Raw genomic sequence first — 17,425 nt, 5'->3', positions numbered from 1 at the left:
CCACGAGGATTTGGCGTAAGAGTTGAGCTCCCACTGCCTCCGGTTCTCACTGCCTGGCGGACCCCCCAAGGAAAACGGCCCCCAGGGACTTCTCCCCCCAGTGAATTTGCTCTCTAGGTGTTTTTCCCTTTGGGGAAAAAAACTTTCACAGCTTCCTGGTTTCTGGCCTTTCCCCAGCCGGCCCACCCCCCACCCCCTCGCCGCGCCCTCTCCACGAGGGATCCGCCCTCCCCGCGTGCAGATAGCCCCGGGGTCGCGGGCGCTGCGGCTGTGCGGGATGGCGGCTTCCGCCGGAGGGACCCAGACCCCTGCGGACGAGGTGCCGGTGCCCGCGGGGGAAGCACAAGCCCTGGAGCCCGGCTCGGTGAGCTCAGAAAAAGCGGGCGCCACAGGGGAGCTGGGAGTAGCCCGTCGGGTGGGGGGGGCGCGGGGGCAGAGGGGTCCCAGGGGCCTTGAGGGAGTCGGGTCGAAGCCCTTTGTCAGCCTTGCAGGGTCCTCCACCTGAACTGCCCCTAGTGGGGTTTGCCACTTGAGAGCCCTGGGAGCTGAGGATACTCGGGAGCCGGGAGGAGAACAGCATGCGGAACGGAGTCCTAGGCGAGGGAGTCACTAGCTGGTTCCTTCAAGTAGCCAGGCAGACCCAGGGCCTGTCTCTGGCCTCCTGATTCCCATCCGGGGGCTCTCGCCCGCCACCCTCCAGACCTTCCCAGAGGGATCTCGCAGGGGTGCCTGCGGGGGGCGGCCTGCCTTCCCCGTCCCCACCTTCTCAAACCCTGGCCTTGCTTGTCCAGGCGCCAGGCTCTCCTCCGGGAGATCGTCCCCAGAGATGTCCTTCCTGGCTGCCAGGCCCCAGCGTGATGTTGGAGGGCAGGTGGAACGCAGGGCTGGTGGCGCTGGGACCCATGTCTCAAGGGTGGGGGTGCTGGAGTCGGTGTCCGCTGAATGTAAGATCCCGTGGGCTTGGAGGAGACCTGTTCATCCTCTGTGGCTTCACTGCGCCGCCCGCTCAACTTCCTACGGCCTCTGCTGCGAAGCAAGAGCACCTCAGAGCGAAGGACTGTGGCCCTCCAGAAACAAAATTCAATGCAGAGTCTCTCCGAGGACTCGCATTTTCCAGTGACATTTAGAAATTCAGGGCGAGATGAACAGCAAGAGGGGAAACTAACATGGCCAACGAATTGCTGACATTTAATTCTCTTAACAACCCCATGAGGTTGTATTATCTCCACTTAACATGAGAGGACACTGAGGCAGCCACGTCAGGCGACCTGGCCTGGGTCGCACAGCTGGAAAAGGCAGGTGCAGAATTTGGATTCAAGTGTGTCTAACACTAAAACTTGTGCACAGCCAACTGTGAAGGGCATCTAATTCAAGCACATGAAACCGTCAAGATTCCAAGATCGTTATTATCATAGACCTAGTGTAAGCTGGAATTTTCCCCCCTATCCTTCAAGTGCCTTCTGTGTGCCAGAAACTTGCTAAGCACATTTCGGGGGAAATAAGAACCCCATGATGGGGCGGGGCAGGAGGGCTATCCTGGTGGATTCTGCCTATTGTCAAAGGTCTTCTGGAAGTTGAAATAATGTTCGCACAATGTCAGAAAAGGAGACCACGTCCTGTTTCGCGTGTGGTTTTCTTCTGTGTGTAGGAAGAGTGTGCAGAGGATACGATAAACCCTTATCTGGGGAGACCTTCCCTTCGAAAGAGTCCCTCTGGGTGTCGGGCAAGATACCAAAGTGGGTGAAGCCACATCCTGTCCACTCCCCCACCCCCACCCCCACGCACAGATGAGAAAGAATTCCCAGCATCTTTCAGAGAAAGGACACCTTACGCAGCGTCTTCATGGCATTTGTTCTTTCAGTAAATACATGCTGAGCTTTACTGTGTATCAAGCACTGTTCTAGGCACTGGGGACACACGGTGCCAAATACATGGGTCATGCTCTCAAATGACGTGTCTTCTGATGAAGACAGGCAGGAGACAAGTAAGAGCACGTCAGTTGGTAAGCACAACTGAAAGAGAGACTTGGGTGGCCAGGGAAGGCCACCCTGAGAAGATGACCCTTAGGCTTAAACGTGAGTGACAAGGGGTCAGCTCGGCAAGGACCTGGAGAAAGAGCCTCTCAGACAGAAGGAACAGGAAGTGCAAAGGCCCTGAGGCAGCGGCAGGCTTGGCCATTTTGAGGACTTGGAAGGGAGATCCCGTGGTAGAGGAGAGCTGTCTGAAGTGAGGTGGGAATGGGGGCAGGCTGGGGGGGCTCTTGCGGGCTGTATGGTGAGGACTGGGAGGGCTTTTTGTTTGTTTTTGATTTTTAGAGAGAGCAAAAAGAAGGGCAGGGAGAAAGAGATCCACTAATTTGCTGTTCCACTTACTTGTGCAGTCGTTGGTTGATTCTCATGTGTGCCCGGACTGGGGATCGAACCTGCAACCTTGGCGCACCAGGACAACGCTCTAAGCGACTGAGCTACTCAGCCAGGGCAGGACTTGGAGTTTTCCTCAGAGTTCACTGGCAAGCTATGGGAGGGTTTTAGGCAGAGAGGAGATGCCACCTAACTGTTAGGAAAAGATCACTTTGGCTGCTGGATGGAGAGTGGATGGTACGGGCCGAGAGCAGAAGCAGGGGAGCCACTAAGCAGGCTCTCATGGACAGATTAGACGGGGGGCTCGGGAAAGGGGGAGTGAGGGGGACTCCTGGGTCTGTGGCCTGAGCTGCTGAGTAGACATTGGGGTCCCTTAATGCAATGGGGACAACAGGGTGAGGAGTCAGTTGAAACAATGGGATGGAATGGGAATCAAGCTGTGTGTTGACCCTGCCGAGATGAGACGCATGTTAGTCGACCACATAGGGGTGTGAGGAGGCAGTTGCATATTTGAGTCTGGGGTCCGCTGGGTAGCTTAGGGATTGTGATACACACACACACACACACACACACACACACATATTTGGGATCATAAACATTACTTTGTTTCAGCGGTAGGCTGGTAAACAGTCTGGGGATCGGGGGCTCTGATTTGTAATGTTGGCTGATTTCAGGGGTGTACATACTCTCACCGTGGCTGTTTTCAGGGTGCTAGTCTTTCAATGCCTGGCTGCAAAAGTCCTGAACGTCCAGCAATCTGCTCCCAGAACCAGCTCCCCCTCTGCTCTTGGAAGCAGCCCTGTGCAGCCAGCCCTGGCCGGTGGGGCTCAGTTGCTGGGGCGTCAGCCCACAAAGCACATGGTCCTGGGTTCCATTCCTCCCAGGGCACTTACCAGAGGCGACCCATTGATGCACCACCTCTCCCTCTCTCTAAAAACAAAAAATCTTAAAAAAAGGAAAACCAACCCTGTGAAGCTGGCAGGACTTCTCCATTCGAAGGCTTAGTGAGAGAAAGTGGCTTTATTCAAGGTCACGCAGGGACCTGGTGGCGAAGTTGGGGGCCCCCTGACCCCTCGTTCACTCAGGCTTGCTGACCCAGACAACACTGAAGCAGGAAGCACTGAGGGGGAAATACAGGGAGGAACTTCCCCCTGGAAAAGCTTAGAGGTCATGTCTCAGGATTTTTTTTTTCTTTTTTCTGTTTCACTTCCCTTTAAGATGATTTGGGGCAAATTAGGACTGAGAGGTTGCAGGAAAAGCCCTGGAGACCTGGGGACTCAGGATGCTTCTGGAAGCCAGGGGCGTGTGGGGGCTGCTGTGTGTCTGTGAGGGTGGGGCTTAGCTCCTCTGTCTCCCCCAGGACAGCAGAGCTGGTGGCCTCTCGTTCTGTACGAAGGTGTGCTATGGCATTGGCGGGGTCCCCAACCAGGTGGCCTCCAGTGCCACAGCCTTTTACCTGCAGCTCTTCCTGCTAGATGTGGCACAGGTAAGTGTGGGCATCAGCCCAGGACCCCCTATTCCCATCTTCCGTGGCCTCTGGTCCTTCCACCCCCACCACCCTTCCCAGATAGCACTTTCGACCTAAGCTGTGGAGGGCAACCTCCTCAAGGGTGTTCATTGCAGCCTGTTTGTAGTGGAAAATGGGAAACAATGTGAATACCCAACAATACAGAAGCAGTTGGGTAATAGCTTGTAATATCTCCATAGAGTGGACACTTATGTAGCCATTTAAAGAAGGTGGTAGATCTATAGCAGTTGATTTGGAGGGATTTCCACAATGCACTGCCAAGGGGGGCCACGGTAAGCAGGTGGCCCCCCTTCCTGGGCCTGGAGAAAAGATAGTCTTAGGGAAGAGTATGTAAAATGATCCCGTGTTAGTAAAACAAAGACATGCCCCATACACGTGTGTACATGAGTATAGTGTGTGTGTATGAGTTGGTATGATTAAAAATGCATGGAGAAAGTGCACAGAAAATCACTCCAGGCTGTTAATGTTGGCTATACGAGGCAATGGTGGAGGACAGAGAGTGAGCTAAAAAGAAATTTTTAATGAGGTATTAATGACTTTTTTATATGACACTGATACGGTTGCATTTATAGAAGATTATAAGTTGCAAATGCACCTAAATGCATGAAAGGATGATCATCAAAATGCGTCTGGAAGTTGTCTCAGGATGGTGGGGTTTCAGATGAGCTTTGCTCCACGTTTTTCTGTACTGCTTGAATGTTTTTATAGTGAGTGTATCATTTGTGTAACCAGAAAATCAATAAAACACTTCCAGTATGAGACAGAAAGTCTAGACTGTCACCCTGGGTGCACCCTTCTTGCACTGGGCCACCTCAGATGAGGGTCCCCCGTGTCTTCTCCAAAGGGACTGGGCATGCGCCGACGTGCTGCCGTCAGCTCCCTCCCTCGCCCTTTCTTCGCTAGTGCAGAGGTGCCCTGGGAGCCCTTGAGGGTAGCATCCTGGCCAGGAGGCCGGAGAGACGTCCCACTGTGCCTCTGGCCCCAGCCAGGTTGCCAGCTCGCCATCCTGGTGCACGGGCAGGCCCGGACGGCCTCTCCAACTCTGCCAGTGCGTGGCTCTCTCCTCCCCTGTCCATCTCAGATCCCCGCCGCCCAGGTGTCACTCGTGCTGTTTGGAGGGAAGGTGTCTGGGGCAGCTGCTGACCCTGTGGCCGGGTTCCTCATTAACAGAAGCAGGAGGACAGGGTCTGGACGACTCATGCCCTGGTGAGCAGCCCCCTGGTCCTTCAGGTCTGGCACCTGCCCACAGTCCGAGGGCACTGTGTCTGTCACAGCCCTGCTTCTTAGTAGAAAACCCTGTGGATGGTTAGAGGACAAACCAAGATAGCAGGTGATGGGACCGACAGTAGGTGACAGCACGAGACTGGGACAGACCCAGTCATGCAGTGCAGAGACATCCTTGGAGACTTTCCCTCACCATCTGGCTCAGGGCTGGACAAAGCCTCCAAGACTCCCGGGCCTGGCCCAGAGGTCTAAGTGTGGCCAGGGCGGGCTGGAGGCCCTGGAAGGTCTCCCAGAGTAGGCACAACTCCTGTGCTCAGGGTCCTTGACACATGGAACGGTACCACCAAGCATGCAAGGGTCCCAACCAGAGTTCCAGCCCTCACTCCTGGCTTCCTCCATGTCCCATCAGCCCTCCATGTCCGTGGCTCCCACCCAGAGTCTCAGTCCAGGGCTAGTCCAGGGGCAGAGGGGTGAGGTTGCCCCAGGCTCGCCCTCTCATGCCCCCACTCCTGGTGCGGTGGCCATTCTGTCTCCACTGCGTCCCCACAGGGTGCTGGGCTGCACGCCCTTCATCGCCGTGGCTTACTTCTTCTCGTGGTTCCTGCCCCCCTTCACCAGCCTTCGAGGCCTTTGGTACATGACCTTCTACTGCCTATTCCAGGCCCTGGCCACGGTAAGCAGGTGGCCCCCCTTCCTGGGCCTGGACCCCTGGAACTGGCCAATCCCTGGCCAGTGGCCACTCTGAAGTGTGTGTGTCAGGGATAGGTGTTCAGGAGGGTTCCATCGCGGGCACCTGCTCACCAGTGCCGGGCCCTTACCTTTAGCTCCTCCCACCTCCGGCCCCTCAGCCCTTGCCTCCTGGCTTGAGGGCATCTGTGGGGACTGCCAGCCTGGCACCGGGTGGGCTGGGACAGGTTGTCCACTTTGGCGGTGTGGGCTGAGGGCGGCCATCTAAACTCCGCCCCTCAGTTCTTACAGGTGCCCTACACAGCGCTCACCATGCTCCTGACCCCCAGCGCCAAGGAGCGGGACTCGGCCACCGCATACCGTGAGTGCCTGCGTGGGTGGGAGTGTGGGGGGGGGTGCGGCCAGGGGCGGGGGGCTGGGCGCAAGCCGGTCACTGCAGCGCTCACTGTGTCCCAGGGATCACCATGGAGATGGCGGGGACGCTGATGGGAGCCGCAGTCCACGGACTCATCGTGTCCGGCGCCCACAGTCCCCGCAAGTGCGAGGACGCGGACCTCGAGCTCCCGGGGCCGGTCACCATCTCCCCCGGCGCAGTGAGTGCCCATGCGGACGCACCCCACTCTCCCGCCAGACCTGGTCTCCCCCCCACCCGGGTGCCTTCTAAACGTAAACACACAGCACCCCAGTGGGCCATCTGGAGAGGAGGAGGCAGAGCCCAGAGAAGGGGCGGGGAAGGCGGCGGGAGGTTTTGATGTCCTGGCAGAGCTCTGGGTAAAGCCCCTCCCATGACCCCTCCCAGCCAGCCCCAGTCACGCCCCACCCCACCCCCTCGTGAAAGGGAAACACGGAGCAACCCGGGCCCCTCAAAGCAGGTCCCTCTTCACCCACTGGGGCATGCATCTACTTCAGCCATCAAGATCACCTATTTTCCCCTTCGGCAAATGATGTCACCATCCCCGAGAACCCTAGGAGTCACCCTTTACTCCTTCCTTTCTCTCAGCTGTCCACTCCATCTGATTACGAGTCCTGCCCTTGCTTCAGGACGAAACGCTTTTGCGTGCAGCACCTGGCCTGGCCTCCTCTTGCACAAGCCCCTCCCCTCCACTGTCTGGGGGAGGGTGGAACTGAGGGTGGCAGTGGCCTTGAATGAGGGCGGAGGAGACCAGGCAGGGCCTGGGGTGCCCAGAGTGGGGAGTGGAAAGCTGAGAACCCACCCCTCAGGGTTCAACAAAGGTGCCTCTTTGAAGTTCCATCAACTTCACTTACAAAACACAAATTCATAGATAAATGACCAAGCATTTCAAGACAGCGACAGCAGAGCATTAACTCCCAAGTGCAGGGCCCCGAATGTGGGGCCCGAGCAGTTGTGCGGGACCCACACCCGTGAGGCCCTGCCCATCCCCCTCTTCCCTCCCTCCCTCCCCGGGGGCAGCCTCTCTCTGGAAATGGGTGACTGTCACTCCCACACATGTCTTTATAGGATAGGTAGCACTGTCTCTCTTTTTTTTTTTACATATTTATCTGGACACACAGTAACTTTCTGTTCCAGAATCTGTCTTCCTAACCTCAGGGTCCAGCATATAGAAATCAGCAACAATGAATTTCTTTTTTTTTAGATTTTGTTTACTTTTAATGAGAAGGGGAGGGAGAAAGAGGGGGAAAGAAACATCCATGTGTGGTTGCCTCTCACACACCCCTTAGTGGGGGCCTGGCCTGCAACCCAGGCATGTGCCCAGCCGGAAATCCAACGGCGACCCTTTGGTTCGCAGGTCGGCACTCAATCCAGTGAGCCACACCAGCCAGGGCTGAATGTTTGTGTTAATAAATGAGACAGGGAGGCTGGAGAGGGAGGGAGAGAGAGAGAGAACACAGACCCTCAAACCTGCGGTGGCATGGATGCATGCAGGAGGCGCAGGAGGACCATCATGGGCGCTTGGCCCTCCTTCTGCTGGGCTGATTGGGAGGAGTACCCAGCATTCTTGCACTTGGGCTGAGGGTCCCTCTGCCCCCACCGGGAGGTACACCTGCCCTGCCCCTGGGGGACATCGCCCCCACCCGAGTTCTGTCCCGTTCCACAGGCCTGTCTCTACTCCGTTGCAGCCATTGCGGTTGCCGTGACTTACCCTGTGTGCATCGGTTTCCTCCACTTGGGGGTGAAGGAGCGGCCAGGTACAGAGGTGCAGGCAGGATGCGGGCAGCAGAAAAGCTGGGGGCAGGGCTCCTCTTGGGAATGGGTTTTGGTGTGGAACTCTGCCAAGCCGATGTCTCCTTCCTGTGTCGCAGACCCCTCTGCCGAAGCCTCCAGCCAGGGCATGGGCTTCCTGGCCGGGCTGGGCCTCACTGTCCGGCACCCACCCTACCTGAAGCTGGTGATCTCCTTCCTGTTCATCTCAGCAGCCGTTCAGGTACCTGTGGCCAGGCCAGTCCCCATGGGCTTGCCTCCAGCCATGCTGAGCCAGCACAGGTTCAGGTTCAGCCTCTCATGGCCCAGTGGGATGACGCTTGAGTTTTAACCAGTGGCCAGTGTGTGGCTCAGAGAGCCTGGTGCTGGGAGGAGAGCGATCTAGATGGAGCTTGTGGGATTGAGGACGGTCAGGGCCCAGGCACCAGGAAAAAAGAGTCTGGGGTGGTCAAGCCCACCCAATCCTAGTCATGCAAGGGGACGGGTGGACTAGGAAGGGTGTTACCATCTGTGTTGGGGATAAGCATCCTTTGTAGGGGGCGGGAACTGCATAATGGTGACAGCAACCAGAGTTCAAGGTCCCGAAAGGGGGGCCAGAATTGAGACCCAGGCCTTGCTCTGGACTTCTGAGGTCCGGCCAGTCCCCGTGCATGCCCACTTCCTGTCATCCTCCTCAGGTGGAGCAGAGCTACCTGGTCCTGTTCTGTACACATGCCTCCCGGCTACATGACCACATCCAGAGCCTGGTGCTCACCATCCTGGTGAGAGGACCTGGGGGGGCAGGGCCAAGGTGACTCAGGAGCCTGAGTTGGGGACATGTGTGGTCCTTGACATGACACGTGTGGCCAGAGTTCTGGTGGTCAACATGCTGGACTCAGCCGTGGCCTCGGTCACCTGCATTCCAGCAGTGGGTGGAATTGGGACCAGGTTCATCAAGTTCATGGCCTCTGGTTCTAGCCAGGGGTCAAAGTCGAGGTGGGGCATCCCACCTAAAAGCCAGGGCTTTGTGAATCTGGGCAGAGGCGCTGGCAGCTCGGCCAGGCTGTGATGGTCCCGTGTGCTCACAGGTCTCGGCTGTCCTGAGCACCCCGCTGTGGGAGTGGGTTCTACAGCGGTTTGGGAAGAGGATGTCGGCCTTCGGGATCTGTGTGAGTGGGGCAGGAAGCAAGGCTTGGAGCGGGGTTGGCGAAAGTTGACCTTGGGGTCTGAGCCTCCTGGGGGCCAGCAGGGCAGACCTGTAATCACTTGCGCCTTCGGTGACCAGCACAGGGCCAGGCAATGGGGTCATTAGTAACACTGGGGAGTGTGTGCAGGACAGAGCAAGGTGGGGCAGGGGGTGCAGGTAGAGGGAGCAGCCGGTGTGTCTGTCTCCCCAGGTGATGGTGCCTTTTGCAATCCTGTTGGCTATTGTGCCCACAGCACCTGTGGCATACGTTGTGGCCTTGGTATCTGGTGTGAGCATCGCTGTGTCCCTGCTGCTGCCCTGGTAGGCTGGGCGAGGGGGGAAATGGGGGAGCTCCACCCCCTTCCTCAGGGGTCTGCCCTCCTGCACGGCAGCCTGTTGTCCCAGGTCCCCGGTGGCCAGCCTGTGCTCCGGAGCCGCTCTCCTGCTCGCAGGGCATGGAGGTCACCAGGTCCTCCATCCTGGGAGCCCTCGCAGAAGAGCACCAGACAGCAGGAATGGGGGGCAGCCAGCGGGTGGGGTGGAACAGGCAGACGTATTGTCTGGCTCCCTGTGGGCCAGTTCTGGTCCCGGGCAGTGGGGCCTCAGGGACAACTCTGACTTGGTCTCTGTACCCAGAGAGTTTGCAGGCTGGTGGCTGCCGGGGGTTCAAAGGGATAACTCCGCAGCCCCCGCCCCCAGGTCCATGCTCCCAGACGTGGTAGACGACTTCCAGCAGCAGCACCCGCACGGCCCAGGCATGGAGACCATCTTCTACTCTTCCTATGTCTTCTTCACCAAGCTGTCAGGCGCAGGCGCCCTGGGCATCTCCACGCTCAGTCTGGAGTGAGTCCCAGAGTGGGGCTGTGCCAGGGGCACAAGACTAGTGGGGTGGTACAAGGGCCGAGTCCCCCACCCCAGCCAGCCAGGGGCCAAGCTCTGCTCTTTGGAGAGTGTGGGGGGAATCACCTGCCCCAGGTTACACTGTGAATTGTAAGGGGCCTTTCTTGAGGGGTGCACCCCATCTGAAGCCTCAGCCCCCACATTCTCAGTTCTCTCGACTCCTCCCTGGCCAGCCCATTCCCTCAACTGTCCCGTCCACGATGTTTAGGCTGGTCTGACGGAGGAATGGATTCAAGTTTCAGGTGGTGCAGAGGTCGGGGATCTGGGACCCCTCCCCCAGGAGCCAGGCTGGGGAGGATGTGAGCTGGCTGCACATGGGCTGTTTCTCCAGGTTTGCAGGGTATGAGGCCGGAGCCTGCAAGCAGACAGAGCAGGTGGTGGTGACCCTCAAGGTCCTCATCGGTGCTGTGCCCACCTGCATGATCCTCACTGGTCTTTGCATCCTCATGGTCAGCCCCACTCCAAAGGTGCCAAGCCAGGACACCTCCCGCCGGCTGAGCCTCCGGAGGTGGGCACCCCACGCACACGGGGACACACCGCAGGGCTACCCACACCCAGGGAGGCGCACGCCTGTGTGCCGCCGTGAGGCCAACCAGTCCTGAGGTCTCACGGCAGTATTTACACCACCAGACAGTCCTGCCTTTGGAAGATCTTTCCTTGGCTTCAGTGGCGCCATCTTCTGGACTTTCCTCTGCTACTCTGGTCGTCCTTGCTCAGTCCCCTTCCTTTGATAACCTGTGGGACGGTGGTAGGGGAGGGCGCCCATGTTCACCCGTTCCTTGTGCTCCCCGTAATCCCAGGCACCTCATCTGCGTGCTTGGACTTGAGAACCTCTAGTGCTTGGTGACTCCCACAGCTGTCCCCCTCCCAACCCCACGTCCCCCTACACTTCCTTCAAGCTCCAGATCTACACAGCTGGCTCTCACTTGGACATTCCCACCTGGCGTCCCATGACCATGGCAGACGGTCTTAGCGGGCCCCAGATGGGATTCATCTCCTTGTCCCAACCAGCTCCACTGTCTTCCAGCCCGGGGCCAGAACCTGGGGATCATCATCTTCCACTCCCCCGCTGTGCCCCGCCCCGCAGGCTGTGCTGAGAGCTCCCTGAGCCTTGTCCTTCCTCCTCCCACAGCACTGTCCCCTGCAGGGACGATCTGCTCACTGTCTGGCTTTCCCAGCAGACGGTGGGGACCTGGAAGGCTGCAGCTGTGTTTACTCATTTTATGTCCTAAGGGCCCAGCACAGAGCCTGAGGCCAAGCAGATGGGCGGTATCAACACGGCCCCGCAGACTTTCACGTGTCCATGTTTTGCTCATGCACTTAACAAACATGAGCACATGTACCTACAGAGGACCACACAGTGGGGGCAAAGGTGGCTTCATCATCGGTCCCCCTCGGCTCAGTGTGGCTGGTCTCACACTCCAGCCAAGTGGCACTGATGTCATGCATTGCACTCAGGGAGTGACTCAGGTGGAGGACTGCGTGGTGGGACGCTGGGAAACAGGCTCGTGGTCGTGTTCACAGGGGGGCTGGAGGGGAGGAGTGGCCAGGAAGACAGGGAACAGCCACTGACCCTCCCAGAGGGGTCTGTGGCCAGACAGAGACCCCACTGCTCCCTCACCCTCTGGCTTCCTCCCCTCCCTGCAGGAGGACCAGTTACAGCCTGGCGTGAAGCACGAGACTTCCACGGGCTGGAACAGCAGGAGCCAGCATCCTCTGGGCTCAAGCCGCCCCGTTTTCTCGGCCGTTTGTAACCCCTACCTCGCAGCCTACACAGGACCTTCTCCCTGGGACATGGGGTCTCCAGCGACCTCTCCGGAAGGGACTGGCCTGGGTCCCACCTGTCATGTCTTGCCCGTTGACCACAGACCACTTCAGATAAACCCGTGCCCCGACTACCCAGCTCCGGGCAACGTCTGACCTTGGAAAGCATCCCCACAGCAGCCTGTCCTGAAAGAAGGACGCCCCCACCGGCCTGGCCTGCAGACTCCCCGTGGGGGCACCGGATGCAACAACTGCTGACCTGACAGGACAGGCACACAGACAGGCCTCGTGTTCCCCTGACGCTCCAGTGGACATGTGACAGAGAGAGTGACAGACACCACGCGGATGAGCAGCGGGGGGACAGACGGACAGGCTGGGATGCTCGGTTAGGAGAGACACAGACGCGGTAGGCCAGCAGAGCCCAGGAGTGCAGATGCGGGCGGCGGCGGGGCGAGGAGGCCGCGCGCCTTCCCTCTGCTCAGACAGGTCGGCGATGCAGACTCTAGAGGGGGGCAGACTGCTGTCGAGCCACCCAAGACCAATCGTTTTTATGAAGAGTTATTTTTGTGGAACTATTTTTTCTGAACGTTTATAAGAAGTATAGGAACCACAGCCTTCTAGAAGCTGTATCTTTAGGGAAGATCCACTGAAGTTTAAATTTTTTTTTAAAACAAGTTAGCCCTGGCTGGTGTGGCTCAGTGGATTGAGCACTGGCTTGTGGACCAAAAGGTTGCCGGTTCGATTCCCGGTCAGGGCACATACCTGGGTTGCAGGCCAGGTCCCCACTTGGGGGTGTGCAGGAGGCAGCCAGTCAATGTTTCTCTTGCACATCGATGTTTCTCTCCCTCTTTCTCTCACCCCCACTCTCAAAATAAATAAAACATTAACAAAAACAAATTAAAGGATTTCTATTGAGTCTATAAAATGTGACAGTGGCCAGCCTGCGATCATCCCACCTGCTGGGAAACTCTCACCCCAAAGAGGGAAGGGGAGGGTGCCTGACATCACTGAACCCAGCTGTGTCTGACTCCAAATTTCTTCCGACTGGAGGGAGGAAATGTGGGAGAGGGTTCCTTCTGTCCTTTGGAAGAGAAAGAAAGCTGAGACTCCAGCAGGCCACAGTGGCTCTTGTGGGCTGGCGCTTACAGACCAGTTGGGAACGTGTGGGGACGCTGATGTCCCAGCAACTCCTCCTCCAGAAGTCAGGGCACCCAAAGGGTGCAGGAGGCACAGCCTTGCGCCCTGAATGTCTCCCCAGCCCTGTCCCTTCCACGGGGTCAGCTCTCTTGACCCCGCCCAGTGCTAGGCTCCTTTGCACTTCCTCTTTGGGCCTCTGGCTGCCCCTTGGGTGTGAGGCTCCCCCTGAGACTGCCAGACCTCAGACACGTGTGCCTCAGAGCTTGACGCCTCTGGCTTCCTGCGCAAACGCTGTGGCACGAGAGGGAACTGACCTCTCAGTGCAAGTGCAGAACGTGACCTGGCCTTTCCGATGCCTGACCTCTCGGGCCCTTGTGACACTGACATGGGTTTCTGATCCTTGAGGTCACAGGGCCCCAGAGAAAGAGCTGGGCTCAGCTTCTCTTCATTGTCCCTCTCTGCCCACCCCCTGCCGTGCACGGGCACACACACAGGCGGGCACACACACAGGCGGGCACACACATAGAGCAGTTTCTAACGCTGGCGAACCACACTGGCCGTGTGGGGACCACACCTGGTACGACAAGGCAGGGTCCAGTTTCTGCCACGTCAGGTTACGCGTGCTTTGGAAACCTGGGCAATGCAGGTAGGATCAGAAGCTCGTGCCAAACGATGTCACCTGTGTTCCGCAGGGGTGCAGTCTCAAGCAGCAGAGCTGTCCAGCACAGACAGCCGCAGGGGGCCACCTCTGAGGCCAGGGGCTAGATCTCAGGGGTGAGGACCACCATGGGCTGGCCAAAAGGTATCCTACTGAGACAGGACAGTAAGAAGCTAGGAAAATCCCTTGGCAAGTGGAATACAAAAAGAAAGCCGAACAAACTGGCTGAAACATTTACAGCCAGGTGCAGATGGTCCCCAGGGCGGAAGGAAGTGCCTGGCTGGGGGCAAAACTGGGGAAACAAGGACTTGGCCCCCAGGGTAACCTCTCCTCTCCTGGGCTTCTCTCCCTGGAGACAACATCTAGGCCTCAGCTGTGTTCCAGCTCCAGGCCGAGAGAGGCAGCAAAACCAGGTGGGTGATGCCAGAACCAACTGCCCTGCCTCTGACCAGTCAGAGGAGACCACGACCCTCAAAGGGTGCACCTGCAGAACTGATGGATACTCTACCGAAGCCCTCCTTGAGACTTCCCCCGGGGTTCCCGCCTGCGAGAGAGAGAGAGAGAGAGAGAGAGAGAGAGAGAGAGAGAGGGAGGGAGGGAGGGAGGGAGGGAGGGAGGGAGGGAGGGGGGAGGGAGGGGAGGGAGGGAGGGAGGGAGGGAGAGGGGGGAGGGAGAGGGGGAGGGAGAGGGAGAGGGAAAGGGAGAGGGAGAGGGAGAGGGAGAGGGAGAGGGAGAGGGAGAGGGAGAGGGAGAGGGAGAGGGAGAGGGAGAGGGAGAGGGAGAGGGAGAAGGAGAGGGAGAGGAGAGAGATATGAGAGAGGGAGAGAGAGAGGCCTCAAGACAAAGGACCCAGCACACAAGCACTCCCTCTGGGGCCCAGCCACTCCCTTCTCCCCCTACTTCTTTCCCCTCAGGCACATGTAGCCTAAACTCTAAGGCAATAGGCAGCTGACAGCTTGTCCCAGGCTAACCCCCTGACCCTGTCCCCAAGGCCCCGCTTGCTCTGACTTTGCAGTGAGCTAAGGCAGTCCAGCCCAGGCTCTCCTGTTGCTTCCTCTGTGCTGGGCCCTTCCTTGTTTTACTGTCCCCAGCTTCAATAAACGGATCCTCGGGGTCACCGGGACTCGTGACATCTTTCCCATACGAAGAACCCACAACCTGCAGTCAGCCCCGGGCAGACCCACTCAGGGCCAGGCCCCACCCGGTAACACCGCCATTTGTCCCCCACAGCCACTCTACGAAGTGGGCACTATCATTTCATTTTCAGGCACGGAAACGGAGTTAGAGAGTTTAAGCAACTTGCCTAAGGTCAGCTGGTGGCAGAAATGGTCTGAAACCTCAGTCGGCCTGACTCCAAAGGCTGTGGAGGGAGCTGGTGCTTAAAGCATTTGGCATGCAACCGATCGCCAGCATCCCTGCCTGGCTCGGCTCCGACTCCTCGGTAACTCCCCTTACTCTACTCTCGGACCTTCGGTGCACTTGCCCATGCCCATGCCCCTCTGCTGACACCCACCCTCAGAGCCCGCCCTGCGTTTTGAGAGGAAGGATCTCTCCTTGTCACCAAGGCAAACCCGAGGCCTATCACTGGCCAAGGGCAGGATCTCCCCTGGCCCCTTTCCCCTCCACCACCTTTTCCTTCCCCACCTACATGCAGGAGTGCATGCCTTCCACTTGCTCAAGACACTCAACAGCAGCAACCCTGCCTCCGACTGAGGTCCCAGCCATGGAGCTCCCCTACCAGGCCTCAAGGCCTCACAAGGTTGGATGGCTGCTAAACCATCACCTCCTTGGAGGAGCCCCCACTGCTTTCCTGTTGGCTCACAGCCAAGCCCTTCCTCCTCCCCAGCACTCAATGAGCTCTGCCTGCTTTGTTTGTAGGTTTCTCAGTGACCTGTTTATTGCTTGACATATCCATGAAAATGCAAACTTTGTGAGGGCAGGGACTTCGGTTTTTACTGCTACGTCCTCCGTGTCCAGAAGTAAATGTTCAATGTGAATTAACATTTGCTGAATGAGCAAGTGTTTGCACTGCCCTCATTCTCAAACAAAACAGCCTTCCCTACTCCCTTAGCTTTCTCCCTTCCACATAATCTGCATTACTCTCCCCCTACCCACCAGCCACCGCAGCATGGTCTCCTTGTCCTCACCTGCCATCCCCCCTCACCCGCCCTACCGTCTCTGCCTCCCCACAGAGGGGACGGGTGCGGCCCGGCACGGCAGGGAAACTACAGCATCAGAGAAAGGGAGGTGGGACTTTGTATGTTGCTTTCATCTTTTACACATGTGACCAGTCAACTGAGTCAATAAATCTGAGCCTCCGTTTCTTTTTTGAACAAATGTCTACGCTACTGCCTACACCTCGGGATGGCTGTGAGAATTAAGTGAGATAATATGTGACCAAGAAAACCCTCTCTGACTGGTACTCATGAACGGTGACCCCTCCTTCTCAAAGCTCCTCTCTTGGCCTGCAGGCCCTGACCCCCCAGGCTCTCCTCCAGCACCTGACCATTCACTTCCTGTCTTTTCTTTTGTTGCTCTGCAGTGGCCGCAGGCTCCCCAGGGCCCTGGGTCTCATTCACCATCACCACCTATTCACCTCTCAGTTTCTAGCCTGGAGCGATCCGCGGACCTTCAGACCCACTGAGCCGAGGCCAGGTGCCCACCTGTGTGTCGTTCAGATGGCAGCCCAGGTCCACGGTGGAACTCATTACCACACCCCCGTCCCTGGTCTGCCTCCTGCACGTTCGGTCAGCTGCGTCAGCATCGGTCCAGTCACTAAAACCCAAACTGTGGTCTCAGTTTCCTCTCTCTCTGTTCCCTCCACCACCCATCCCCATCCACACCGAGTGTGGATTAAGCAACAGAAAGAAAGGGCTGCAGCTTGTAGGTTATTCTCCGATGGCAGAAGTTATCTGACACTGGGCAGAAAGTTTAGAGCAGATATGAGTGGGTGTGGCTCAGAGCACACCCGGTGAACCGACACAGCTGCTCGCTGGGCGGCTGGGATGCGCACAGGTGTGTGTGTGTGACTATGGCCTCAGCTCGCTGGGCACTGCCTTCCGTGTCTGCCGACTGTCACTTAAGGACGAAACCGGTGCACAAGCCACAGGACATTCATGTTAGGCTCTAACTGTTCCCTCATACAGTGATTGTATTGGAACAAATTTGTTTTTTTTTTTTTCAAAACAAGCATAACAGAATGGAGTGTAGATGCGTGTGGGTGTAAACACACAGAAATCCTTCATGGTCCCACAAATATTATAAATATTTTTAAAAATTCCTACAAAGGAAACACCAGATCCAAGGGGTTTTTACCAACTTCCATCAAACTTTGAAACAAGGATCATTCCTACCTTATGCAAACCCTTCCAGGGAATAAAAAAAGTCAACTCAAAAAGAGAGAGAGAGAAGAAAAAGACACACTTTGCAACTCCTCACATCAGGCCGGAATAAGCTGGACACCAGAACCAGACAAGGACGGTAAAAAATTCACAGGCTGATAGCACTCAGGAACACAAAAGCAAGAATCCTAAACAAAGTATCAGTGAACTGAGTCTAACAATGCCTAAAAAATAAATATACCATGAACATAGTGGGCTTATTCCAAGAATGCAAGGTTTAACATTAGAAAAATCTATCAAGATTTACCACGTTGACAGATTAAAGGAGGAAAAAAGTATAATCTTCATACAGAAAGAATAATTTGATAAAAGTCTAATATCCTTTGAATAATAAAGGTACTTATAGAATAGAAAAATTTTTAAACTGAGAAAGGATGTCTACTAAAAATCCATTAGCAAGCATCATTCTTAACAGTGAG

General features: G+C 56.9%; 1 protein-coding gene across 3 annotated transcripts; it reads left to right on the top strand.

The window, feature by feature from the left end:
- The first annotated feature begins 241 nt into the window (after nt 1-241).
- MFSD2B (major facilitator superfamily domain containing 2B) lies at nt 242-12,583 on the top strand. 3 transcript variants are annotated; one of them, XM_045844489.1, is made up of 14 exons: nt 242-364; nt 3,721-3,846; nt 4,970-5,094; nt 5,731-5,785; nt 6,082-6,160; nt 6,256-6,392; nt 7,878-7,968; nt 8,083-8,204; nt 8,659-8,742; nt 9,049-9,129; nt 9,358-9,467; nt 9,846-9,989; nt 10,378-10,554; nt 11,694-12,583. In XM_045844489.1, the coding sequence occupies exons 1-14, from the start codon at nt 278-280 to the stop codon at nt 11,716-11,718; spliced, it is 1,443 nt and encodes a 480-aa protein (XP_045700445.1). In that variant the 5' UTR covers nt 242-277; the 3' UTR covers nt 11,719-12,583. The 3 variants fall into 3 exon arrangements, with proteins under 3 accessions (XP_045700445.1, XP_045700444.1, XP_045700443.1); XM_045844488.1 differs by having other exon boundaries at nt 5,662-5,785; XM_045844487.1 differs by lacking the exon at nt 4,970-5,094 and having other exon boundaries at nt 5,774-5,785.
- The last annotated feature ends 4,842 nt before the right edge of the window (nt 12,584-17,425 follow it).

The sequence above is a fragment of the Phyllostomus hastatus genome, unplaced genomic scaffold (genome assembly GCF_019186645.2).
Source record: "Phyllostomus hastatus isolate PE091 unplaced genomic scaffold, TTU_PhHast_1.1 phas_contig_402, whole genome shotgun sequence".
NCBI lineage: Eukaryota > Metazoa > Chordata > Mammalia > Chiroptera > Phyllostomidae > Phyllostomus > Phyllostomus hastatus.
This window is presented reverse-complemented; position numbering and strand designations above follow the sequence as displayed.

Coding starts and splice junctions, on each gene's coding strand:
- MFSD2B (XM_045844488.1), top strand. CDS start 278: ATGGCGGCTTCCGCCGGAGGGACCCAGACCCCTGCGGACGAGGTGCCG. Junction 3,847..4,969: donor TCCTGCTAGATGTGGCACAG/GTAAGTGTGGGC, acceptor TGTCCATCTCAG/ATCCCCGCCGCCCAGGTGTC. Junction 9,990..10,377: donor ATCTCCACGCTCAGTCTGGA/GTGAGTCCCAGA, acceptor CTGTTTCTCCAG/GTTTGCAGGGTATGAGGCCG.